The sequence below is a fragment of the Pleurodeles waltl genome, chromosome 10 (assembly GCF_031143425.1).
Source record: "Pleurodeles waltl isolate 20211129_DDA chromosome 10, aPleWal1.hap1.20221129, whole genome shotgun sequence".
NCBI lineage: Eukaryota > Metazoa > Chordata > Amphibia > Caudata > Salamandridae > Pleurodeles > Pleurodeles waltl.
The window spans coordinates 72,937,188-72,963,551 of NC_090449.1; the positions used below are offsets into that span (position 1 = coordinate 72,937,188).

General features: G+C 45.1%; 1 protein-coding gene across 2 annotated transcripts in view; it reads left to right on the top strand.

The window, feature by feature from the left end:
- The window catches only part of CASKIN1 (CASK interacting protein 1), a 579,616-nt gene that overhangs the window by 542,438 nt on the left and 10,814 nt on the right, over window positions 1-26,364 (top strand). For both annotated transcript variants that reach the window (XM_069209731.1, XM_069209732.1), the window contains 4 exons: window positions 2,355-2,456; window positions 4,316-4,454; window positions 21,896-24,094; window positions 25,949-26,336. In XM_069209731.1, coding sequence (XP_069065832.1) covers window positions 2,355-2,456; window positions 4,316-4,454; window positions 21,896-24,094; window positions 25,949-26,336 — 2,828 coding nt within the window. The remainder of the gene's footprint in view (window positions 1-2,354; window positions 2,457-4,315; window positions 4,455-21,895; window positions 24,095-25,948; window positions 26,337-26,364) is intronic.

Sequence of the window (26,364 nt, forward strand, 5' to 3'; positions counted from 1 at the left end):
AAACATTTTTCCAGAGCAGGCAGTGGTCCTATGGACCACTGCCTGCTCTGAAAAAATGAAACGAAAAAGTTTCATTTTTCGTTTTTGTAATGCATCTCCTTTTCCTTTAAGGAAAACGGGCTGCATTACAAAAAAAAAAACTGCTTTATTAAAAAGCTGTCACAGACATGGCCCTGTGAGGGCCGCCATTCGCAAGAGGGTCGCAAATTGCGACCCACCTCATGAATATTCATGAGGTGGGCCTTTGCGACCCCCTGCGAATCGCAGATGGTGTGAGGGACACCATCCAACATTCTGAATTGCGACTGTCAAATTGGGAGTCGGTCTGACTTGCAATTTGCGAGTCGCAATTCAGAATTTTGCTACATCTGGCCCCAAGTCTTTAGCTGCTTCCTAAAGGCCAACCAAGTCTGGACTTAGTGGGCTGCCACAGGCTCCTTCTGGGCTACTGCTGAATGTGTGCCTTGTTCTCATTCTGTCGCTCCTCGCTGTGGGGGGCATGCACTGTTCTTGGGTCCGATACAGAAGGTTATTTTTACGTCTCATCAAAGTGAGAAGGGAATCTGGAGGATACCTGCTACTTTGTGGTTTGGTGGTCTTTGTCATTGTCCTCAGATAGCCTTTCCTGCCTTTTCTCATAACTCTTTAAGCCTCAGTGGGTTGAACTCTGGGGTTTTATTTGTGTTGCATTTCTGTGATCTTCCTTCAATTGTATCACTGTATTGGCTGAAATAAGTTTTGTTTTATAAATTGACAAAGTTGTTAAAATTGTTTTCTAAAAAAGGCTGGCAATGCAGCTTCTAGCTCCACTCTTTGCTCTTCTGTTCGACTCCATTGTGTAAGGATAAAGCCGCCTGCCCACCAGCTGCACGACTCCGAACTCAAAGGGCACATGCCTCGCTGCATGTCTTGTGCTTTGTTGTAGAACCCTTGAGGTAGGACAATACTGCAGAAGCAGACATCTTCATCCCTTGCCCTGGGCCTTGTGACAAGATCCATTAAGTAAGATGAGGTAGCAGTACACATGACCCTTGGTCTTCTTGGTGTTCCTATAATTGGCAGACGTTAAGAGACTGATGAAGCAGCTCGCATCTCTATGCCTCACACTGTGCCCCGCTGTAAGGGGACTAGAAGGGCAGCCTTCACCCCTCTTCCCTCTCTGCCTTCTGCTGTCTAGCCCACAAGGTAAGTGGAGTAGTGAGGCAGCCGACAGCATCTCAATCCCAAAGCACTCTCCTGCAGGACATGGGTGCGAAGATGATTAATGGAGCAGCTCTCATCTTGGTCCCTTTCCGTGTGCTCTCCTGGAAGACTCTAGACGTAAGAAAACTCCCCTCTCTTCCTGCCGCATGTTCTGCTGTATGATGCAGTGTGCAAATGGCACCCTCTTCCTGTACACACATTCTGCTCTTCCACATTACCCTCGTTGTAGGGTGATAGTAAGATTGCTTGCACCTCCGTCCCTGTGTTCCTCAGCATTACTCCAGCAACAGGCAATTAGTGAGGTAGCTGGAACCTTCATTGCAGCCCTAAGCTTTCCTACATCTCTATAGCAGTAGGCCGATTGTAAAGTAGTTGGACCCTCTTTCCTGTGCTCTCCCCCACTAACGTAGTGGTAGGATGAACAGTAAAGTAGCTTGTACCTCCAACCACTTCTTGGATCTCCTGCTTTATTCCAGTGGTAGGGGGAATAGAAAAAAAAAGCTCCCACCTCCATCCACTCCTTCTGCTTGCCCTCGTTTCTCTAGTACTAGGGCAACAGTAAGATTGCTTGTCCCTCCATCTCCTGCACTCTTCAACATTACTCTAGAGCTAGGATAAAAAGTGAGGTGTGTTCACCTCTGTCCCTGCCTTCTGCTACACTAAACATTGAGACATTTCGGTCTGATCTATTTCATAGCCATTTTTTTGGAGGACATATGTGTGGATCAGCATGACTTATCTTTCAGGTAGGTCTAGTCATTGTCTAAGAAACACAGTGCTGCAGCGGGTGATCACAGCAACAGTGGATGCCAGCTTTAGTTGCTTTAAGGGATCATGGTATTGGTTGAACTCAAGAATGAAAATGGGCTTTCGGTGAACACACTGTCACATAGTGCTGACATCGCTCTATTTTCCTGTAGGTCTATAGAGTGGCCATCAGTGCTGTCAAGGCAGCAGTATTGGCAATTCCACTGCCATCTACACCTACATTTACTTCAATACAGGAGGTGTTGAGAAAAAGTGAAACATATAATATTTTCTGTACAAGAGAGGTCAAAGGTTTCAATCGATGAGTTAGTATGGGCTACAAATGAGGTAGTATTTAAGACAAGACGCATGCTTTTCATTGTGTTTTACTCTCTTGCCACCAGGATCTCACTGCCATCGGAGTGACAAAGCCAGGACACCGTAAGAAGATCACCGCTGAGATCAACAGCCTTAACATCCCCGAGTGGCTGCCCGAGTACAAGCCGGTAAGGACGTCAGTGCTTTATGAGGGTTAGGCATGCCATCTGGGGCTTAACCTAAGAACGAGTGTTAGCTATGTGTTCATGCCACATACTATAGAACCCTCTCCCTAGCTGGGTTCCTGATGACCACTAAGTAGCCACAAAGGGTTCGATCACTGTCTTGAGATCAAATCTGATTGCATATTCCAAAACTCATTAAACAAATGCATCCATAGACATCTCACAATTAGTCCTGGTATTGATTGTGGCAAGACACATGTACATAGTTCTGGTGGGTGGGCACAAGAGGGAATGTTCAAAGTGAAGGGGGCTCTTTCTGGGTTATGGCAGCATGTAGTGATGGCTAAGGTTACCTGCCTTATTGGGAATAAGGCAGATAACCTGAACCATCACTACCTAAAGACTTCATTAATGAAGAAGGTTTAGTCTATTTTAAGATGTCTGGTTAAGGTGCTGCTGGTGTCAAAACTGTTTATCGCTTAGAGATGATGTCCCACTGAGTGTTTCTTGCTATTGTTCGATTACTGACAATATTCTGATAATGTACAGTATTATACCTTTATGGACGGCTGCTTGATAAACTGCCAATTGCCATTTTAAAATGTACACCTGAAGATGCTGAGAAACTGTCTTCTAATATTGACAGTTATTTCTGTACACTGTTCACAAAAAATAATATAAAGAGCTACTTGGAAAAAAAGAGGTCTGGTCACGTGGAAAATACCTTGATTTTGCCCAGAAAAGGCAATATTTAGCTACTGATATGTGGTCTGCTGGGAGAAGGTGGTGAGGGAGGCATGTCCACTTAGATGAGTTGTGATCTAAGATCAAGAAGCATTGATTTGCACAGCCTTTCCCCTCTGGGTATCACCACACGTTCCACTGGGAAGCTATCCACTTCAGTAACCATAACCCCAAGGGTCTCAATGAGAAAACTTGTCAGCAACTCCAGCAGAAGGAGGCTGAAAATTGAACTATCGACTCTTGAATCTTAACCACAATTTTTCTCCCTTGAGGATATGATTGATGAGGAACAGTGGGCACATCTTGCACATCTCTGAATGACCTTATTTTCTGTGCCCCTCAACCCAGCACCTACCACAGGCACTCAAGCCTTCCTGGAGCAAAAATGTAGACATATTCTTTTCAGTCCATTTATTTTTGTTGACATAGGTAAAGAACAATACATTGAAATAAAACTGCTCAATACATGTTGGATATCCGTTGTGGTTATAAAATGGGCGTTCATCCTTTTTTCTTATATTTATCACTGATACATGTATGGGGTTTCTGGAAACTTGCTCACCCATGAAATGGTATTTTAATATATGTATTGAATCCTATAAAGTTCATTAATAAGTTGTAAGTAATAAGGCACACGTACCTGGAGGAGATTCAGTTCATAGAGTGAGCTGTAGAAAGAAACACTAACTTTAATGAAGGACATATGTCCTAATGGGGAAAGGACCTAAGAGAAATGGTTTCATCTCATGGGTGTAGTTAAGGTACCACATTCAGGCGACCGGACAATAAGTCTCATATCAATACTGGTGTTCTGTTTTATCCTATAGTGGCAACTCAATATCCTTTTCATTGCTTCGGGTACATTTCAAAACATGTTGATGAAGGAAATTGCCAATGAGAATAGGGGCTTGGTAAGCCCAAGAGAAGGTTCCACTTGAACTTGACTACATACGTAAAATCTCAGACACAAGAGGATTTCAAGTCGGCTCCCCGTGGGCAGCTAACTGGAAGCAAGTGTGGGATGGACGAACTTCCTTTTTATATTTTTTACATATAATTCAGTTTACTGATCTCAGTGGTCCTCATCACCCACCTCCAATGTCCCATTCTCTCTCCAGGCAAATCTGTCTCTCTGGCTTTCCATGATCGGCCTCGGACAGTACTATAAGGTCCTGGTGGAAAACGGGTACGAGAGCATTGACTTCATCACTGACATCACTTGGGAAGATCTACAGGAAGTCGGGATCACCAAACTAGGTAAGAGCTTGGAAGTATGTTCTTTCTTCAACATTCACTCCCTCTTCTCTGTGTTTTTTGTGTCTTGATTGAATCTCTCCTCCCAATCTGTCAATGTGAGTGGTTGGTGGCACTTTGTGAACAACTACTCCACATTGCCGGTCTTAACTGGCCAGTGTGGTAAATTCTTCATAAATAAACTCCGTTTATATCTGCACTTCAATCCATTTTTTTGTGGTGGAACAAGGCACAACATTGGAGGTTAGAAAGTACAGCTCCACTTGTGATACAAACATAATTACATAAAAAGTGGGCTTGTTGATAGGACAAGAGTTGAAAAGGATGCTAATAAAGACATTTTATTAAAGTCACATGCTTTTGTTATTGAGGTGTGTACAGAAAATAGCAGTACATGTGGTGAGGTAAACTAACTTGAGATATCCTCAAGAGATCATCTGCCTACACAGCTGTCAAGATGATGCATACTTCTCAGAAAAGGCAGGTCTAGATGTCCAAAGACCACTGTATCTCATCCAAGATACCATACAGTCTTCCCGCCTGTACATTTTTAGGAACATGGCCAGTAAACCATCAATTACAGCTATTACAATGAACTTATCCTCAGTATAGCTTCAGTACTGCTACTTTCTGGAAATACTCCTGCAAGCATGAACTGAGGGTAGGACCTTTGGTGCAACCAGTTAACCCACTTTTGACCACTGTAACAACACCTATTAGACTAACTGTAATTGTGCACACTTGGGTGCATATTATGGGGGGCTCTAACCCACAATCTAAACTGAAATGGGCAGCCATAGTAGACCTTTATTTATGGGAACAAGATGTAAGGTGGCATTTGTGGTAATTACTTCTGAACCCATAAGCTGCTTCTGATTCAGTAAATCATTGGCTCTTTGGAGGGTCATAGCACCCCAGTAAAAACTCAAAAAAATTGCATGTGGTCTTTGATTGTGGGTTGATGAACCTGGGCCGTTTTTTAAAGAGTTGTACCTTAAGGTAGTAGTGTCCTGCAGGTTTTCCAAAGGGTCAGCCTCCTCCCCTCGCAGTTCCTACCTTAAGGTATTCCACAGTTGTCTGCCTCATCCCATCTCAGGTTATATCTTAAGCTAAGGATGTCTTAAAAGGGTCAGCCTCGTCCCCAGTCAGGCAATTCCTTAAGGTATCCCCTCTCGGGTTGTACCTTAAGGAACCCCACAACAGTCAGCCTCATACCCTATCAGGTCATATCTTAAGCTAGGGATGTCTCACGTGGATGAGAATCATCTCATCTCAGGTCATACCTTAAGGTATCCACACGGTTCAGCCTCATTCACTCTTAGGTCATACCTTAAGGTATCCTACAAGAGTTTGCCTCATCCTCTGTCTGGTAATACTTCAGTGTGTAAACAGGGTTGGCCTTATCCCAGATAAGATCACGCCATAAGATAGAGCTGTCCACCAATGGTTGGTATTGTTTCACTAGTCTCACTTTGAATTAGGGGGTGTCCCACAGTGGTCAGCTTTATGCCTACTCAAGCCATTCCTCAGTGTGTCCCACAAGGATTTACCTCATTCCCTCTCAGAACATACCTTAAGATAGGGGTGTCCTATATAGATCAGCCTTAGCCCCTGTGAAGTCATATATTAAGCTGGGGGTATCACAGAAGGGTCCATCTCATACTCTCTCCAGTCATACCACATGGTGTCCCGCAAGGGTCAGCCTTATCCCATCTTATGTCATGTCATGTCATGTCATACCTTAAGCTAGGATTGTATCACAAGGGTCATCTTCATCTCCTCTTGGGTGGTACCTTAAGCTAGGGACATCCCATAATAATCACCTATCAAGTCATACTTCAGGATGTCCCTCCTGGGCTGGCCTCCTTCCCTCAGGTGCTACATCAAGGACTCCCACAAAGTTTGGCTTCATTCCTTCACCAGTCATATCTTAAGTTTGTGGTGACTTCAAGGACTCTGCTTTTATTTCCTCCCTTGTTTAATGTTTTCTTGTAGGCACTGGTGGCTGTATCTTCAGATGCCACCATATGGATTTTCAGATACATGTAGCAGACCCAGCCAGAAAAGAGAGACCTCATCTTTGAGGCTCTAAAATATTTTCAGCTGCACAAGAGAGTGCATGCTGACCCTAAAGGGATCAGAAATAGATGGACTGCAAGTGAGAACATTCATTCTGTCCCCTATGCCATTCAATGGATCTAACATTCCCAGACCAGCAACAGCCACGATTCTTAACCTAAGCAATCTCTGAGTATTGTTATATCACAATTGTGTCTCTGAAGAGAAATGCATCAGAGGAGGGGAACACCAGGATTTACCATCTACGGCAATCAAAATAAAAGCTATCAGCTTTCTTTGTGCAGCATAGTACCTACAGCTGCCCCGTCTGCTTTGAACGCAGTTCTCCCTCCTACTCTATTGCAAAGTGTCAGAAAATTCAGAACATGAATGTCAGCTCTCCTGGATTCAGGTTCAGCTTGGTGTGCAGGCTTGCAGTGCAGCGCAACAGTACAGCTGCCGCCCCTGCCAAAAACAGTCTGGGATACCGCAGACCATGGAAAATGGGTCCCGGCAGGAGCCCCCGCCTGAAAAAATGTCAGCGGACGTCCATGATCACCACTATTGTCAAATTAAACAAGCAACAGTGTATCTCCTCTGAATTGGAGGGGAGATACACCCAACTAAAGTAGGTGTTGGAGACAAAGCAAATTCAGTTTAAGAACTTCACTGTTCTCAAAAAGGTGGTTTGAGGGTAAGTGCCAGTCAGCGTTCAAAAGGACCTACCCCATTTCATACTGATGCAGCACATCAACTAAGCTTCAATACTGATACTTTTCACCCTAATTGTAGGAAAAGTAAGTTAAGTGGAAGGATTCTTCCAGCATTGTTCAAAATGGAATCGAACCACCTAACATTCAGGATGTTGCTTCACACTGAAGTTCTTGTTAATCTTTTAGATGGACCTGTATAAGACATGCTCTGGGCAAAGTGGGTTCTTCTATTTGTTGTGAGAGTACAGTGGATCAATACGGACCTTGAGGGAGCGAACGTCATGTGTGCAGCATTGAAAAGTAGATATTTTAAAACACAGAATCAGAGGAAAATGAGGAGTTTGGGAAGATTTCACACATTAGTCTTGCTGAAATGTTCTGTAGCTATGTACAGTGAAGTCAGCCTTGTTTTCTGATGTCTCCTAGATGTTAGAGACTTCAAAGAGGGAAGTTTTGAACAGCCTCAGTTCTTACAACACTTTACACCTGATTTAGAGGACAGGGCCCTTGGCACTCTTACTTGGGGCCTTTATCACTTTTTCTATCCCCTACGGAACATGCTGCCCCCATGCCACTCCAGCCACACTGCAACCCATCCCAATCACCACCATACCTAGACCAGCCATAAGGTGTCACAGCTGCACTGATATCTGTTTGACCTTCTAGTGGCCATACATAGTGCTGAAGACATCATCGCCAGCCCTGTCTGCTTATTCTCCTCTCCCTGCATCATCAGTGCTCTACAGATCATCACGTGCATCTGTGTTATTAAAGGAGAACTATGTGACAGTCTGATGTATAAATTGAACCTATAGGAAATGCCAGATGAGTATCTAGTGACACATCCCTCAAAGCGATGTTATATTATTTAAAATAATCACCATACACTTAAAAGTACCATGCTTTTCCCAGCATTTCACACCTTGTTATCTGACATTGACGAGTTTAAACTAAGACAGTAGGAAATGGTGAACCTGCAAATCTCTCGTAGCTGCTCCATAGTTTTGTTAATCTCCTAGGTGACCAGTGTTTTAATAGCTGCCCATGCAGGGACATGCATTAGCAGCCATCTGCTGGACAGAAATTGAAGCGAGCCACAAGCTGCTCACCTGCATTGGTGCTTGTTCCCAACAGGAGTAATAGCAATTAATTCCCCCTTGTGCCCTCCCGCTGTCAGTCCCAGCAAGAGTGAAGGTGAGCAGAGCTTAATGCCAGACTGTGGGCCACAACCTGGACCGCGTGCAGAAGGACTGCTCATGGCCCGGGGACTCAACGCTAGCAGAGACCTGTAGCAGGGGAAGATGCAGATTTAGAGCACATGGGTAATGTGAGCCTTCTTCCAGCTCACTTTGCACTTAGGCAGAGGCTCCCACAGGTAGTCCTATATAGAGCCCTCACATGCAGTGTTGCTCACAGTGCTTCACTGAAGACCCCTGTAGGGTGGTTTTGAGGCCAGAAAAGCTCAAAGAATAGATTGCAGTTTGTTTAAAATGACTTCCTTCTAAGGCACAGAAGACATATTCTTAAAATGGCAGTGGGTTGGTTTCTACATACGTAATGATGCTAAACAGTTGCCATGTGCTGTGTTAACAATAGATAATGATCCTGCAGGATATCAGGTTTTCAAAATCAGATGGGGTATTGATCACCCGAGTGGGTAAAAGAAAAGGATTCCTCCTGGCACCTCACTTAAAAAGTGACTTCCAATATTTAGGTCTGGCATTATACAAAGCCTTTTGATTTTACTAAAAGTATCCATATAATATACATATGAGGGTTGTCAGCCAGTTCTCTCCATCCATTGGTTGTTTCTTCCACCCACAACAGCATACAGCAAGGGGCAGCAGTCAACCTACCTCAGCCATTGGCTAACTCTACTGTGAATGATGGCATCTATACTTTCACAAGGAGCCTATCCACACACAAAGTCGGTCCCTTTAGTGCTAGAGTCAGCTATAGTGATGTGCACCTTTTTGCTTTTAGCCAATGTTATTTTGTTATCTTGCTGAGGGCCAGCAGTTCCCCGACAATAAAGTTTTACAGAAACCACGACAAAGCAAGCAATGACAAAGCAAAAAATGCTGGCTGACAACACTAGACCTTTTGGCTTTGCCAATGCTTGTTTGTCATGGAAGTCATTTGCCCATGTATGAATGGTTTTAGGCTTTCCAAAAAATGAAGGACCATGCAGGTCTTTAGTCATGAAAGGCTACCACTTATTTTTTTTACTTAAATTCCATTCCTTTATGCTCACCCCTCATGGGTGGGAGCTGATTGTGTATCTGTATTAGGGGGCCGCCACTGAGGTGTATGTCATGCTACTCAGAGCAATGCATATGAGCACACTTCCGGAGGAGTGTGAGGGCCCTCATACATGTGTATGTTTGCAAGATAATATGAAGGTCCTCCTCCAGCAGGTTGTGTGAGTGGTGGTGTGTGTACAAATATATAGAAATTCACTGAAAAAAAAGGTTAGAGGGACATTATAGTTAGGAAATAGAATACAAAAAAACCCATAGAAAGTCACTTTAAAAACCATACACTACAGGGACGTTATAGTTAGGCTCACATTTTAAACGTACAAAACCATAGAAATTCAGCTATTATAGTTAGAGTTATTTCGAGTAACTATAACTCGTGCCCTGCACCCCCACCATGCACTGTTATTTCATCAATAATTTTACTGCAACAGTTACAGTAACATTATCAATGGTGTTCTAAAAGATGTCATGAGTGCTGTGGGGGTAATTAGCAGTGCATGGCGAGTGTTATGTACATTTAAAATGTGAGCCTAACTAGAACATACCTTTAAACTTTTTTTTTTTTAAAGTGAATTTCTATATTTTCTTAAATTTTATTTCCAAATTATAACGTCCCTGTAACCTGTTTTTTCAGTGAATATATATATATATATATATATATATATATATATATATATATATATATATATATATATATATGTATTGCTAATAACTTTTGCTTTATGTGATGAATCGCCACAAAACTTTCCAAAAATGTGCTACACTGTGACTAGCTTGCACATGGAAAGTTTCAGGTGATCCATCAAGCAGAAGCGGGGAAAAAGGGGGATTCCAAAACATATTTTCCCTAATCATTTTTCCATTGGAAATGTAGACACAACTATAGCCCAAACCACTGAACTGATTCACAGAAAATTTGGCAGCAAGTTAGAGCTAGATTGTAGGTTAAGAAAGAGTGCTTTTTCTGTTTTTGTGTAAATTTCTTTAGTAGTTTTGGAAAAATGAAGGTTAAAAAAAATGTGTGTATATATATATATATATATAATATATGTATATATATATTTATTTGTATTTTTTTTATTATTTTTTTTTAAACTTTCTTTATTGGTATTTTTATTACATCTGGCATCAGTCATGATTGAACGTTGCAATAACACAAAACACAACAATCAGTGTATTTTGGTAATTCAATGAAGAAACAATTTCAGAGGCCAGAGCACCGGAACTGGACCCCCTGCTTCGCAAAGCACATCAATGCCCAGGTGATCCAACGACCACACATGGAGTCCACCTGGCAACACCATTCGTCAGCAAACGTTACAATCATAGATAAAAAAACACAAGAGTGGTGTCCGCACATCACTCCCTCTCTCTTGAGCTGTCAGGAGAATCACACTCCTCCCCCTCTGTAAAATGGTGCAGGAGGGACCCCCACAGCGCCAAAGCCTCTGAGGCCCCCCGTCCCTGCGGGTACTACGCATATGCACTTCCTCCGCAACTTCCCATTCAAGGAGATCCCTCTGCCATGATGCTTTCCGAGGAACCCAAGCACTCATCCAGCATATGGCCACTCCTCTCTTGGTTAACAGCAACACTAGTTGGGCCATTTTATGATGTATCTGTCGACCCCTGGGTCTAGGTACCACTCCCAGAAGGCAAGTCTTCGGGGTCAAGGGTATTGCTATGCCAGTACCTTCTGTTATCTTCAGAACAACCTGTATTCCCGAACCCCTCCACATGTCCAGGCTACTTGCAAAAAACTGGCACCTAACTCTCCACATCTTGCGCACTTCGCCTTTCTATCACAATTTATTCGATTAAGGCATTCGGGAGTCACATACGCGCGGTGCAAAATTAAAGTGGAGCAACTTAAATCTGTTATTACAGGACACTTTCTTCACCAACGTACATGATTGTGCCCAATCCGCATCTGCTATCGGCTTCTCCAACTCCCTCGCCCATGCAGCACGTGCCACACATTGTGGTAGCACCTGGTCACCTCTGACAGCTTTATAGAACAATGAAATTAGGTGTTCCCCTCTCCCCATCGGGGCCAGCCTCCCAGCACTTGGGATGGCTGCAGGACATCCAGGAAGCCAACCCAGATCTTCTGCACCACACTTTCCAACTTGGCATTCTGCAGAAACTAGCCCACCCCTACCTCAAAAGTTTCCTGAGCCTCTGGGAGCGCGATGAACACCTCCTCGAGGTAAAGATTCTGCCAGTCCAACGATCCAGAGACATATCATCATCGATCGCCCCGAACTGAGAAAGACCCCAGATGCGCAGCTCCCTGTTGAACGGTGCCCTACTCAGCACTTTACCCACAAACGCCTCCCACATTGCTGCAGTCCACCTCACCAGATAAGGAGCTCCCTCCGTCGACCTTCCTCCTCTCATCAGTAATTGCACCAAGGAGGCACCACCCAATATGCCGAGAAACAACGTCTTTTCCTAATTATCTGATACTGTCAGCCATTGCGCCGCAAGTTGTAAATGGGCCGCATAATAGTAATGATGCATATCAGGCAGGGTGAGACCACCATCCTCCATGTCCCAATTAAGAACTGACAATGCCACCCTACTATGACGTCCGACCCAGACCAAGGAGATAAGCAAACTATCTAACTTCCGAAAAAGGAGGAACAGATTGGGAACATGGCATTCTGAATCAGATAAAGGCAACGCGGAAAAAAAAACATCTTTGCCACAGCAGCACATCACCAACAGGGGGAGTTTACTTCAAAATACCACTGACCACATCGAGATTGGTCATAACCGCATCCTCATTGAGGCGTCCATATGTTTCCTCCGTATGGGCCACCCGTATACCCAAGTATCGAAAACCTTCCAATTCCTAGCGGAGGCCGAGCTAAGGCAATCGATTAGCGGGAACCCCCACCAAGCTACCCACTGGAAAGAAGAGTGACTTCCCAACATTTACTCGGAGACCAGAGACCGTGCCAAAGGCCTCAAGGAGCCCCAGCAAGATCAGTACTGCCTGGGAAGGGGTATTGACATACAGCAACGTGTCATCCACGTCTAGAGCGAGAACAAGAGTAGAATCACCAAGCTTAGTACCTCATTTTTCCATCTCCCTACGCAGCAAAATCACTAATGGCACAATAGCAAGGGCAAATAGTAGTGGCGAGAGGGAGCAGCCCAGTCGTGTGCCCCTCCCACCTCCCACTCCTCCCGATAAGTCTCTCCCAGTTCGAACCTTAACCAAAGGGCAGGTATACAAAAGGCGTACGCAACTACAAAAGACAGGACCAAAATCCATTCCCTGCAGCACAGCCATAAGGTATGGCCACTCCACTGTATCAAACGCCTTTTCCAAGTTGAGTGATACTAATGCCAAGTCAGAGGCCCAGTCCATCGTTTTGTGTAATACTCCCCCACGAGGTACCTTGTCCCATATCTCCAGCCATTTCCACACATCTTCTGGCATATATAAGAAATGGGACTTGCTGCCATGAAGGACCTTTAGCCTGGCAGGATACAGCAGTGTCATATAGTGTATGTTCAGCGCTCGCAGCTTGGCCTTGACCTCCAAGAATCCCTTCCTGGATCTCTGTACTTTGTTGGTGTAATCCGGATATATTGCAATCTTGTGATTGTCAAAGTGAACGGAATCCATGTCACCACTGGCCCGGAGGTTGCAATCCCTGTCTTTATAGTTCAGTATACGGGCTATGATGGCCCATGGGGGTGCCCCGGGCCTAGGGGGAGCAACCAATGCACTGTGCGCCGCTTTCGAACGCAAATATTGGAGACAGTCCAACTGGTTTGAGCACCTCCCGCACCCAACGCTCCACAAAGGCCTCCATGGACGACCCCTCAGCCCGCTCCGGGAACCCAATAAGCCTGATGTTGTTGCGGGTCTTCCGCGTCCTCCACTCTGTCCTCAAGCGTCTCAGCTTTGGATGTAACCGCCATCTGTCTCTGCAGTATATCCACCTCCGCCCGCAGCTCTGAAATCAAGCCCTTCGTGATATGCACCCTGTCAGATACCTTCCGGAGGTCCGACTGGAGAGGATTGACCTTGACCGCCACTGATTCAATCTTCTCTTCCGGGCCCCTCTAGACCCCTGAATTGCCGCCAACAATTCAGCTCTTGTGGGCTCTATGACAGGGGTTACCAACCCCACATCAGTCCCGCGCCCGGTCAGGCGCTTCTCCTGTTGCCCCGACAGAGCAGGGGTGGTGTATAACTCCATGGTATTGCCCTGCAACAGGGCCGGTCGCTTGCTCTTACCCATCAGTGGGGGCCCAGATGGGCACAACAGTCAGAATTTGACAGCAGGAGAAGCCACAGGGGGCGAGAGGCAACCCCCACCAGTTCAAAAAAGTCCCGGTGACCACCTGTAGTCTGCAGTCACATAGTGTCACTCACTCAGCCTTTCAGGGAGTCTGTCTGGGACCGGGTCCAGGCACACCCTCAGGGTCCAGTGTCTCCTACCCGCCGCTGGTAATGTTGCGCCACCTAGGGACCCCCAGGCTCCATCAGGGTGCGCTTCGGGCAGCATCTTAGGCCCCGAGGGCCAGCCCCGCCCCAGCACAGGATCCACGTTGGTCTTCAGGCGTGGTGAGCAAAAAAACGATGGATTAAACCCAGATCTTTATGACCGGGGTGAATGTTTGATTTGCTCTGCATTCTGTCCATCATCTGTTCTTTTTACATATCACCTTCTGTGTCAGATCTTTCCAGGTAAACATGTACTAATATGGTGACATGAGAGCAATGTGAAGTACAAAACACAGACTTCATGACTGTAAACTACAGGAAGTTTCTGTCCATCTAGACTTGAATTAGCTGTAGGAAGCCTATTCATTCTGAAACAGCCATTCAATAAGCAAAAAAAAACAGACTTATTTTAGGAATGTTGCATTCAATTTACATAATTACATGTGTAAAATCAAATCCTGGTTTTGACAATGGATGGATTTAACTAGTAAACAGTTACAGAGGTTGTCCCCATTCCTACGGCATCCCAAATGCCATAGAGGATGTTCTACTGCTTTGCCTCTGGCAGCCAAAATGTGACTCAGTCCGGGGAAGAGCCCTTTCCTTCGTCCAGTATGTGCCACCATTAGTAGAAGAATGAAATCACAGCTTTATTGATGGCTTCAAATAGAACTAATGAGATCAGCCCCCCAACGCTATTCATATCCAGATACCTATTAATATCGTGAAGGACTATCTCTGTGCCATAGTGCCACACATATACTAAATAAAGTGGACGTCAAAACTAAGCAACTTCTCACAACATATTTCTAGGTACAACTAGGCCATAGAAAGATGGTGTAATATTTCTGCTTCTTCTCAAGTAGTCCATAGATTTAAAGCCAAATAGCGCCACCTCCACCCAAAAGGATCATAGAAGGGAAGTATAAAGCATATTACCCCTGCCTCCGCAAAAATTAGGTCATAGAGGGAAGGTGTAAAATCATTACCTTTGCACAACTGTGTCGTATAAGGAAAGCGTAGAACCTCTACCTTCGCTAGGTCATAGAAAGGAAGCATAATATCTCTTGTGACCTAACAAAATCATAAAAAGAAAGCAGAATATTTCTATCTGCACCCAACCAGCTGATAAAAGGAAAACATAACATCTGTGCTTGCCTTCTGTTTAGGACACAGAAGGAAAGCTTAAGATCTCTGCCTTCACCTAATCCGCGAATCTAAGGAAAGTATATCTCTACCTACTCCCAGGATGAAACAATAATGTCTGTAGCTCCATCTACATGGGTAATAGATAGCATAATGGCTCTACCTGCATCTACCCAAGTCATAGAAGGAATGGATGTCTTAAAAATGTTTAAACTAAATGTTCTCTCCAAACAAAATGTACACATAGGTCTAGACTGTCATCAATGAACCAAGTTTGTTGTCTCCTTAGCAAGCACTTAGCAATGAGGAAAGGACTTCCTTTGTATCCCACAGACTTCCTGTTAAATCTAATGACTATTTTACATTTTATAGGGAATTATGTACTTCTCTTTTTTAAGACATCAGGTAACCCCCATCCACCTTAAAATGTCCCAAACTGTATCAAAAAGTGACACATTTACCATTTTGTGAAGAGCAGTACACATATAAAGATTACGTATGGGCTTTGTGCAACTCTGCTACAGGAAGGATGACTGAGGGAGCAGACAACAAGGTTCCTATAACTTCATTCCAAAGAATTCCATCAGTGAGGGGAAAAAATGTTTACAAGTGGCTATTTGCAGAAGTGTGGCACAATGGTTAGAGCGGCAGACCCTGATGCAGAGATCCGGCTCTAGACCAGGGTTCAATTCCCGCCTCTGTGGGTCTTGGGCTCAATTCCCTTGGACCAGATAATTCTCACCTCGGTGCCTAATCTGATTAATGGGTCCCACTCTGTAACTCTGGGCAATAGCTTGCTTAATCTCCGCAATGGCCCTGAAAGTGCTTGGATGCCTGGCTTCACCCTGGGGGTTGCCCAGGAGTGGGCACGTAACAGGGAAAAGCCAGGAGGGGTTCCACAGCGGTATGTGTACAGCGCCTTGAGACCCTACGGGTGAGTAGTGCGCTATACAAGTGCGAAATTTACATCTACACAATAATAATAAGACCAGTACAAACACCAAAAAATACAAATACATACATTCCAATTGAAAAATCAAAAGCAAAAAGTATGTTTTTTTGAGAACCACCAACAACAACCCATCAAATCCTACGCTTGTCAATTCCTGCAACGGATTGGTTGGAAGGCCCTGCCTTAGGCTGTACGAAGCAGAGTTGTCTGCCCCGTGACGATTTGAGCACAGGCCATGAGACATATGACCTATGCATGGCTGATAGCCGTGCACAGCTGGGGTTGACCAGCCATTGCATGCTGGGCGCAGGGCCTGGCCAGAGGCTGTCTATAGTCACAGGGTCTGACCGAAGGTTGTATACAGAGGTCGTTGTGGCATAGATCTGAAATTTACGTTTTAAAAAACTGCTTGAATTAGGCATGAGGAGGTTAAATATTAGACCTATCTGGACCATTAATTCAGAGATCTCCCTCAAATTCACGAATCCACATAGGGTTAGTGACTCTATTTAAAAAAAAACTATCGGCACCCTATTGGACCAGCAAGATTTTTTCCCCTCCTTGAACTGCAGATTCATCAATCCAGATTCGCAAATCCGCCACTTTCTGATTGGAACGGAAACATGGTCCGTTGCTGTCACCATAACCTAAGACAATACACCGAGCAACGTGTTGGTACAAAGAGAAGGGGAAAAAGGTAAAGACTGGGTCACCCTACCCTGACCCAGAAGCCCATATGTGAGAGTGCCCCCAAAAACACACCTCTGGTGTTGAAATAAAACTAAAAATATGATTTTTTATTACGGGGACTCAAAAATCTCAGGGTCGTGTAATCCCCATAGACTTCAGCACCGGACCTCCGAGACTGAAAAAAATGAAAGCAAAAACTTTTTAGAGTACCAATTCTGCCACCTACGGGGCAGGCCGCGCATGACAGCGTGGGAGCAGGGCCTTACCACATCCCGGACCCCCTGACCAACTTCCAACAGCACATGGCCCAAGGCTTGCATAGGGGACGTTCGCTGGCTGCAGAAAGTTGGTGCAGGTTAAGAGCACGTTTCTTTGGGAGCCTCACTCTATCTACAAAAACGTTTGCACACAATAGACCAGCAACATTTTAATGCGGTGTACAGACGATGTTCATTAAGGCAGACAGCAATTTCCTGTTGCTTATAACCCCATAGATAAAGCTATGCCATATAGCCAGCTATAGGTGCAGACACGTGCACCTTATATCATTGCCTCAATGCCAAGTTCTTGAGGGAAATAAGCTAATTTGTTGTTTTTATTAATTTATGAAGTTTGTAAAGTCCCTTGTGGCCACTACCGAGGGCTAAAAAGAACAGAAGTCATATTTGATGAAGGTAATGGGGAGAGAATAAGAAACCTACCAAAGGTGAGAGAAACATCCCTTTCGGATATATCTCTAAGACGATGCCAAAGATCAGATGAATGGCTGCCTAAGGAGTTCAGTCTTTAGAGGCTTGCTGCACGGGAAGCGGTAATCCACTGCTCTCGGGCTAGGGCCCAATACAACCCAGACTTTGGGACTGGCCAGTCAATGGCCTGCAGCCGTATTTTTGCCATTTCAGAGTTTGTTCATGAACAAGATGTAGATTTGTTGATTGGTGAGTCCTAGTTAGAATGTAATGTGGGTCTAAGTTTTCAGGGTAGTTGGGTCTTTTATTCGAATATGCCTTGTGGAGTGTGCAAAGGATTTTGAATTTTAGTTTGAAATAAACTGGGAGCCAGAGAAAGGGCTTTCAGGTTCAGGTTTCACATGGGTGTTTGTCCAGAGGATGAGGAAGAGCTGTACTTATAAAAGTCGAGGAACACTTCAACTTCTCCCATCACGGATAGGACCAGTGCTTAATTTGTGCCGGTGGTTCCCGGTGCGGCACTTATTTTTCTGCCTCAATGATTTACTGCGAGCAAAAGACGCATATGGGAAAGACTGAGGAATAGAGAAACGGAAAAGCGTCACAAAGGGAGAACTCAGAAAGCTGCAAGAGTGAGCGGAGTACCCAAAAATTATCGCAAAATTGCTTTGTTAGATGCAGTGGGTAAGATATTTGCGAAAAGCATACTAATGCATCTAACAGGCTGGGTTGAGGAAAATGCAATTCTGCCCGTGGAAAAAGCAGGCTTTAGAAAGGCACATAATACTCTTGATAACATCTTATTAATACAGACAATAAATGAAAAATATGTTCAGGTTAGGGGAGGAGCTGTATATGCTGCATTTATAGACTATTCCACTGTGTTTGATAGGGTGGATAGGAAGATCCTTTGGAGGAAACTGCTCGGGTTGGGGGTTCCGCCTTGCCTGCTAGGCCTAGTTATAGCTCTGCACTTATCCACCTGGTGCAAAGTCCTTTTGGGAGGAGAGCAGGGTTTGTCCTCCAAATTCATCACAAAAAATGGGCTGAAGCAGGGTTGCATACTGGCACCACTGCTATTTTCCCTTTACATCTACAACTTGCCCGCTGCTATAGGGAAGGCTGATGGTTATGGGCCTAGAATAGGTGGCCGTTTCATCCCCTGCCTTTTATATTCGGATGACATAGTGATGGACCCTACCCCTAAAGGTCTAAATCACCATTTGGCCACCCTGAATCAAAACTCTATGCAGCACTCCTTGAAAATTATAACACTTAAATCTCAAGTAGTACGATTTGCGGGGAACAAAGTTGGGAAAAAAGCTAATTTCTCTTGGTCCCTTGGACAGCATAAGCTAGAGCAGGTAAACTTAAATTGTTTTCTAGGTAAAATTCTATCCGGCTCTCTCAGTGATCAAGATCATATCCGAAATAATATCAGCAAGGCCCTATCTCAAGCGCAAGGTTTAGTGGCCTTTTATAATGCTATTGGCCGGCGCCACTTTCTCCATTTACTCACAGCCTACCAAGCAAAGATCCCGGCCACCCGCTTGTATGCAATAGAATGTATTGAAATCTCGAAATGGGACTTCCTCGATAAAATAGAAGGGTGGTTTTTTAAAGACATTTCGCCTCTTGTAATACCTCAACCCCATTAGCAGCTTTAAGGCTAGAATTTGGCATTAAGAATCTCTTTGTCCAAGGCCTTGTGGCGGTGGTCCGGAAGGCCCACTGTCTAGCACATAGTGAGGAACGAACTCTGAGAAACCTGACTTTTATAGAAATCTTTAGTAGTTTGAGAGGAAAATCCAGGTTTTTCAGAAATTATACTCATGCGGTTCAGCTGTTAGAGCTGGATCCGGATCCGTCAACAACGGTAATGCATATTCTTCTTAAAAATAATCCCAAAGGAGGTGACATGGTCTAAGGGTTTTTTTAATGGATCAGGAGTTTTGCCTCCTAAAGAGGAGTCTCAAGAAAGTAACTAAAACTGTGACCCTCTAACATGCTCCCCCTTATCTTGTGTGGATTCTCCCGCATGGAGTGAGGCGCCTTTTCATCTTAATTAGATTAGATAGAGTGCCACTCAGGTAATTAATTTCCAAATGGGATGGAGCCACGAATATTTGTGACCTGTGCCAAGGGGGGAAGGGGTGCAGAATATTAAGCACATATTATTTATCTGCCCTGCTGTAACAATTCACCTGGAAAAAATGGCTGAAACCCTTCTATTTGTGACTAAATATTCAATCAGCTGAGGAGAATCTGAATATAAACCAACAAATGAAATGTTCTGTATTAGGATTTGTAATTTCTTTAAATCCTTTTTAAATTTATTTGAAAACCCTCTCGATTAGTGGGTGTGAGGGGTTTGCCAGCACTGACTCAATATAGTAATGTTGGGTCGGTGGTGAACGACTCCCTTGACTTACCTGGGAGTAAGGACCTTATTAGGATTTGTTGATTTTAAATGTGTCTTGTATAAACATGCTGATTGGTTTGAGGGTAGCATGTCTGTGTTAGATCTTTGGGTACCGGAAAATTCTGTGATTGCTCAACTGTGACTTTAATTTGGATATTCTCAGAAGGTGATCTGGGAAGTCAATAAGAATGATCTCTTTTGGAATCTTTTTTTCCTAAGCATAGTACTCAGGTTGCCATAGACGAGGTGTGTGGTAAAGAGTGGGAGGGGAGGACTTTCCTTTTATTATTTTAGAGAAAGTAACTGCAAGAACTTAATTTTATATGGAACTGTATTTATATTAGTTTATCGGTGTGTTTATGTTGTGCATGTGGACCTCTTTGGAGTTCTAAATCACGGAATAAATAAATTGAATTGAGTGAGCTGAAGGGGTAGGGAGTGCCTGTAAAATCAATTAAGGAGGTCAGTGATAGCTTCAGGATTACGCAGCCTCAGTATTCCGTGTTCACACATTTAGTTGCAGCAGCCGCGCGTTTTTATTTACAAATTAAGCACTGGATAGGACACAGCTTTGAAGTCTACACACAGTGTGGGGCTATATAATGTAACAAACGCATGACAATAATGAAGTCACTTGTCTGCAATAACAGTTCTTCGTCCTGAAAATCTTGAAAAGCTATAAATTAACAAGGGGGACACTCCCAGCCTCAGCTGCGGTCTACGGCTGACTTGGATTCAGTAGATATTTTACGCACAGACCAACGTCATTGGGGAACAGGAGATGTGAAAAATATCAATAATTTTCCAGAGCTGAAGGGCATTGCGATTTCCTATCAACATTATCACATTAGTTTGAGTATTATTTTATGCACACACGGTCGACACTGTTTAAGTTTGAGAATTACAATGTACAGTACTTGCGATTACCACTAGATGTCAGCATATGCACGTTATGGGTCTAATAGCCAACATGCAGATATGAAACTTGTTTCGTCGTACTTAAATATTTTGGTCAAAAGTAACCATTTTCAGTTTGACAATGTTTATCTCTATAGGAGTTTACAGCTAACAGAATTATTTGAATGATGGTATTTTATAAAAGTGATGTGTAGGTCCGTTTATTTTGGCTGCATTTTCATTCTCTAGAAAAAACATTCGACGTGCTCTGCAATATTGTTGCAAAGTTGACAAACATTTCAGTTCTTCTGGTTGGTCAATTTTGCAGCCTTCGGCTGTGTGCGAAATGTCCTGTCGAAAATAGTTTTGGGGAAATAAATATTTTAACGTTTTACATTTTCAATTTTATTTTTTTATTTGTAAATAATTAGGGACAGATTTATGAAAAGTGGTGCTGCACTTAGTGCACCCCTTAGCGCCACCATGTGTGCGCCGTATTAAAAATATGGGGCACCCTGGCGGTACTTAGGGTGACTAGTGTTCAAAATTTTGACGGTAGTCCGGCTCTTTGCTGGATTAGCGTAAAAAATTATGCAGCTAATCCTGCAAAGCACTCAGAGGCCCATTGTAATCAATGGGAGCCTCTTTTCAATACCTGCATTTAGCAACCATTAAAAAAATGTTTATAAAAATGGCACAAAGGAATCTGATAGATTCCTTTGCGCCATTTATACGCCCCCCCCCCCCCCCCCCCAGCAACGTAATGTCCCTGTTAGATACATTATTCCTGGCGGAGGCATAATGTGGCGCAAGGGGTTACAAAGTGGCACAATGCAAGCATTGTGCCACTTTGTAAAGATGGTGCAGCGTTTTTGCCCTTCTATAGCCACATTAGCATAAAAAAATTATGCTAATATGGCTTTTGAATGGTGCAAGCCTTCCATAAATCTGGGGCTTAATCTGCTAGTATTTTAGTTTTTTAAACAGTCCCGGCCCGCCTGATTAGGCACCGTGGACCCCCAGGGATCCATGGGCCACAGTTTAAAACTAAAGAGTGCTTTTGATACGTGGGATGAGACTAATTTCTTAAACTGTATCTGAAAAGTTTATTTCTGCAATTGACTTGCTTTCTAATTTTTATTTCTAAGGTCATCAAAAGAAACTGATGCTGGCTGTGAAGAAACTGGTGGAAATCCAGCGAGCTGAGTATGGGAAGTACGAATCAGGCACTCTGAAGAGAAAGGCCGCAGAGAACCGGGAAATTGCGGCCATTGACTCCCCACCTCCAGATAGTGCTGAGTGTCAATCACCCAAGTTGAGCACCTTCCAGGACAGCGAGCTGAGTGGAGAGCTTCAGGCAGCCTTGACTGGGAGCGGTGAGGAAAACCTGGAGCGACAGACCAACCATGTCTCCCATGTGCGGGAAGGGCCCAGCTTCCGGACACCCGGTGCTAGGGTGGTGCGTGAGAACAGCCTTACCGGGCGGGCCAAGCACATCAGCAGCTCCCAAGAGTTGCTGGGAGATGGACCTAAGGCACAAACTGCCGGCATTTCCAAAAGTCAGGAATACTTGATAGATGACGCCAAGGAGGAACCTCCCAGCACAACCAAGGAAGTAAGGCCCATGAGGCATGGACACTCCATTAAAAGGGCAACTGTGCCCCCGGTGCCTGGAAAACCAAGGCAATCCTTCCCGCCTTCTGGGGGACAGAGTTACACGCCACCCCAAACGCCAACCAAGTTGAGGCCTTCATCACCGCAGACTTTAATAGTCCCTCATGCCACAGCCAAGGTAAAACCCACCCCTCAGATTCTTCAGCAGGTGGATTTATCATCCCCCAGGTCACTCCCTCAATCGCCAACCCACAGGGGATTTGCGTACGTGATGCCCCAGCCAGTCGAAGGGGAAGGGTCTGGCAGCCCTAGTCACATGGTAGGTCCATTAGCACAAGCTGTCCCCGTCTTGCCTGTTTCTGTACCGGTGCTGTGCCTTCCTCCAGCAGGCTCAGATTCGGACGAGGACCCTGCTAGACCCAAGAAGCGTGCCCACAGCCTGAATCGTTACGCAATGTCGGACACCGAACAGGACAAGGAGGAGCTGATGGTGCCTGATGCTATTCCCTATGCCACTGTCCAGCGGCGGGTGGGGCGAAGTCACTCAGTCAGGTCCCAATCCAGTCTTGATAAGAACGTTAATCGAAGCCAGTCTTTTGCGGTCCGCCCCAAGAAGAAGGGGCCACCACCTCCTCCGCCAAAGCGGTCAAGCTCAGCCATGTCCAACACTAATCTGGCTGATGACTTCGGTAGAGAGGGGGAACAGGGCATGGAGAATGATATTGGGGAGGGCTACCGGGAGCAGAGAAGGGCGAGTGATTTTGGAGGGGCGGTGGACACTGGGAGTGCGGGGAGTGTGAAAAGCATTGCAGCAATGCTGGAGATGTCATCAATTGGTGGAGGTGCAAGAGCCATGTCTTTGCAGAGGGTGTATGGGGGCAAGTTTGTGGAAGGGTATCCCATCCACCCAGGCATGCTGCTACACCCTTCCAGTCCTGAGCACATCAGGGTGGCTGCTGTGATGGGCACCGTGAAACACAGGGATGCCATTGGCTTAGATGGGGAAATTGTCAACCGACGTCGGACGATCAGTGGGCCGGTGACGGGTCTCATTGCTGCCGTGCGCAGAGAGCGCTCAGACAGTGTTAAGTCAGACAGCAGGAGAGATGTGGCTATGAACAGAGCGGTCGGAGAGCAGGAGGGGTCACCGCAGAACAGCTCATCCGAAAACATCCCATTTGCTGAAGAACGCAAGCAGACCATAAAGCAGCGGCCAAGACCGAAGACGGAGGCAATGGAGAGCAGCTCCTCAGCCCAGCGGCTGGCGGAGTCTGTGGCAATGAAGCACGGTGGTGATCTGTCCAAGGTGGAGTCCAGTATCACCCTCAAACGGAGGATACGAGCCCGGCAGAATCAGCATGACGTTAAGTTCATCCTCACCGAATCAGACACCGTGAAGAGGCGGCCCAAGACCAAGGACAGGGAGCTGTCGGTGTCATGTATTGAGGGGGGCTCCCTAACTGTGTACCAGAATGGCACTGGGACCTCAAAACGCAGACCCGTCTCAGAGATGAGCGGGCTGGACGTTCCCATGTCACAGGCCCAATCCACTGGGGATGGTGCCATGGGTAAGCAGGCTGGTGTGGCATTTGGATCCCCTGGGATGGATGGTGAGGTGAAGCGGCTGGTGAAACCTCCAGTCTCGCCCAAGCCAGTGCTGCCTCATCAAGCACAGAAGATTCAAGGATCTCCGACAGCAGCACCCAAGATGGCCCAGAGCCCCGGAAGTGCAGGTACTTTCTTCTAGCAGATAGACACAGTCACCCTTGAAACAAATAAGTCTATCCCTTCCATACTCCACCCTCATTCTCAGTTGTTTACTTTGCTGTCTCTTTCTTCTTCCTCTATATCTCACTCACTTTACTCTCTAATTCTCTCTTGATCTGAATCTCTCTTTCTTTTACTTTCTCTATCACTCTGGCTACATTTCTTTCTGGCTCTCCCCTGGATCTTCTTCTCTTTCTCTAACTCTTTCTCTCTGACTCTCAACCACCCTCCCTCCCTTTCTGTTGCCTTTTCTCCTGCTCTCACCCTTTCTGGCCCTCTATTTTTCTTCTCCTAGGCTTCCTCTTCTCCCTTCTACTGTTTATACTGACCTGCTCCAATATCTCATAACCCAAGCCCCCGATTTGTCCAAAATGGCGCGGGTAGTCTGAAGGCTGTTGCTCCGAAATAGTTCACCTCAAGGGGGCGCTCAGAATAGAAGACAACCGACCCCCAGGGACATCCACAGCAGGGGATAGGGAAATTACACAAGAGAACTGGGTGAATGGTCAAATAACAGACCAGCAAACATGTAGCCCAAGCATTGGCCAACAGGTTAAACCAGGCGAACCATGTGTAGAGGCCTGTTTTTCTTTTTAAAAAAAATGTATTGCAAGCATACACCACAAAAATAAAACTAATGAAATTAAAGAAATCAAACTGCCACCTACATGTGGGGTCCATTTGCTTGTGAGAAAAAATAATAATTACTTGTAATTTAAACAGAAGCTGCCAAATGCTTCCTAGTAGGGAGGTGAGCTTGTTAGAGATGCAGAAACACTTTGTAATATTTATGCCCATCACAGAAAATATGATAGTTGTTGGCACAAAGAAGATGTATTATCGACTTTAAATTATTGCAACCTGAGGAGAAGGTTTAAACATAGAGCTTCACTAAACAATAAGACATGAAGAATGAAAACAAAAAGTACATTTTATAAGGAAAGTATAGGCTTACCAGCCCAGGCACTGCAGTGCACTTTAAGTCAGTGTGCACATGAGCATCCAAAATGCTGTCACTCACAGTGCAAGGTAGCCAGGGGCGGAAGTGAGATGTGCCATTGCCCCCTGCAGTAAGCTGTGCTGGGCAGTGCTTGAAATGCAAAGATAGAAGTGCGGGTACTCTGTTATCAGGGTACCTGCTTGTTGCTGAGAAGTGCCAGTACTCTCCAATAAAACGTATTACGTTTTTCTTGAGAAGTGCAGGTACTCTCCCTCTCAAAATAAAAAAGTGCCGGTACTTAGTACCAGAGAGTACCGGCCCATTTAAAGCACTTGTGGTGGGAGGAAGCAAAATGCAATTGGCAGTGGTAAAGATTGATAGATGGAGAGGGCCAATCCAAAGCCTCTGTAGATATGTTTACACATATCTATTTTTTTATTACATGAGGCTGGTGAGGTTGATAAATCCATCTCTAGACCATACCTAAAAAAAAAAGTAGGTTAGTGAATAGGGTCATTTTTTTTTCATCCAGCAGCTATAAAGAGGCATTTAAATACATGAACACACTGTGGACGCAGATACTTTTCAGCACGGGTGCTACTGACACCCTAGGCTGCATTATTAGGACAGTCTCAGGAACACGCTGCAAAAATTAATTTTAAACTGGGGAACATGGATATATGGAGCTGACATTCCCAGCCTGGAACTGATGCGGAGAGATATGTTACTGACAAAGCAAGTGTAGTTCTGAGCCCTATCTAGATGCCTGGGTGTGAACAGCAGTCTGGAGGAAATGGCGGACTTGATAAATGGTCGTTGTCTGCTGTCAAATGTAATGTTCCCATGCATTGATTCTGGCTCTTTGTATTGTAATGTGCAGATCTGAGGCGGGTGCAGGGCACGCCCCCTCCAGTCTCTCCCAAGCCCACGCCACCACCGACAGCACCCAAACCGGGCAAGGCCCACGCGGTCATCCAATCTGTGAGTGCGAGCTCCACGCCAGTGCCCTCACCCGCCAAGCAGACCAGCGCCATCAAGCCCTCCAGCACTCCGCCTTCACTATGCTCCAGCCCAGCTAAACCGCTGACCCCAGGCCAGCCTCAGCAGGTTCCTGTGAAGCCGCCTAGATCATCGATAGCGGGGGCATCTGTGGAGGCACCGAGCACAGACACTGCGCATCAGAAGCTGGAGGAGACTAGTGCCTCCCTCGCCGCCGCCTTGCAAGCCGTGGAAGAGAAGATCAAGTTGGAGGAAGAAGAACAGAATGAGTATGAATTAAATTACTTAAGCCAAAGC